The sequence below is a fragment of the Diadema setosum genome, chromosome 16 (assembly GCF_964275005.1).
Source record: "Diadema setosum chromosome 16, eeDiaSeto1, whole genome shotgun sequence".
NCBI lineage: Eukaryota > Metazoa > Echinodermata > Echinoidea > Diadematoida > Diadematidae > Diadema > Diadema setosum.
The window spans coordinates 16,141,977-16,143,137 of record NC_092700.1 but is presented as its reverse complement, the minus strand read 5'-3'; the positions used below and the strand labels follow the sequence as shown (position 1 = coordinate 16,143,137).

At 45.0% G+C, this 1,161-nt stretch overlaps 1 protein-coding gene across 1 annotated transcript; it reads left to right on the top strand.

The window, feature by feature from the left end:
• On the top strand, window positions 1-942 carry LOC140239623 (galanin receptor 2a-like). Its single transcript, XM_072319454.1, has one exon. It carries the CDS (start codon window positions 1-3, stop codon window positions 940-942), a length of 942 nt encoding a protein of 313 aa, XP_072175555.1.
• The last annotated feature ends 219 nt before the right edge of the window (window positions 943-1,161 follow it).

The window sequence follows — 1,161 nt, the reverse complement described above, 5'->3', positions numbered from 1 at the left end:
ATGTTTGCGGCTTTGCTTGGAATCGTGGGAAATCTCATGGTGGTGCTCGTCCTGCACGCCAGGCGGAGGAACAGCAGATCGACCGATGTCCTGATCGGAGCACTGGCCGCTGCAGATTTCCTGACGTCAGTCTTCATGCTCCCGCTGCCGGTGCCTCTCAGGGTTCCTCAAACATTGCTGGGAACGATCTACTGTAAGGTGGTGTCAACATCTCTGTGTTTATGGATCTCGATTGATGCGTCCATACTCACCCTGACAGTGATACCTCTTGAACGATACCTTGCCATCGCCTACCCACTTCGCTTCAAGCGACTTGTCACAAGAAAGAGAGTGACCATAGTAATCGTCACCATCTGGATTTCGACTTTCATAGCAAACTTATTTTTGCTCGTCGTCAGTCGCGTCGAGAATTTCAAATGCGTAGAAATATTCTCTTCCCGCGGAACACAGCTCCTTGTTGGGTGTATGCTGTATTTAGTCATGTTTCTGTTCCCCGCTCTCATTATGTTAATAAGTCAGGCGCAAACAGCTTTGGTTCTCCATCGCCAGTCCCGCCTGTACCTGAGGGAAGGCAGTCGCCAGGAGGAACACTCAAATCCGTCAGCCAAGCATCTCGTTGCAAAGAAACGTGTCTTGAAGATGCTGTTCGTGGTGGTAGCCGTTTTCATCGTATGCTGGTCATCGTCCCAAACCGCCTACCTGGCCTACAATCTTGGTGTGATCCCAACAACGTATCTCTACAGTCCACTGTACAACTTCATCACTGTCCTTGCTTTCTGCAATTCATGCGCTAATCCGATCATTTATGCAGTCAGAAACCCTGCATTTCGTACAGCCGTGAAAGATCTCTTTATGATGTCGTCAGCGACTGGGAAAACCTCTATATTTAGCGAAAGAATACAGGGCAAATTTGAAGTGTCCTCAGAGAAGGACGTTGTGTAATGCCTATCAACGTCCTTATACGTTTTCTTTTTAAATTCTTCTATTCAAATTTGATTATTTTGTCAACAATAGCATTTTGTAACACTCTGAAAGCATATATTTATCCATTTTTATCAAGTTAGAAATGGACTGATTACAACGCCGATTCATTTCAAATTTTCATGAATTTCCCAACGAATGTATTTTTTTTTTCACAAACCAAATTCACGATGGGAACAC

Excerpts from the sequence above, each read along its gene's own strand:
- LOC140239623 (XM_072319454.1), top strand. The coding sequence starts at position 1 with ATGTTTGCGGCTTTGCTTGGAATCGTGGGAAATCTCATGGTGGTGCTC.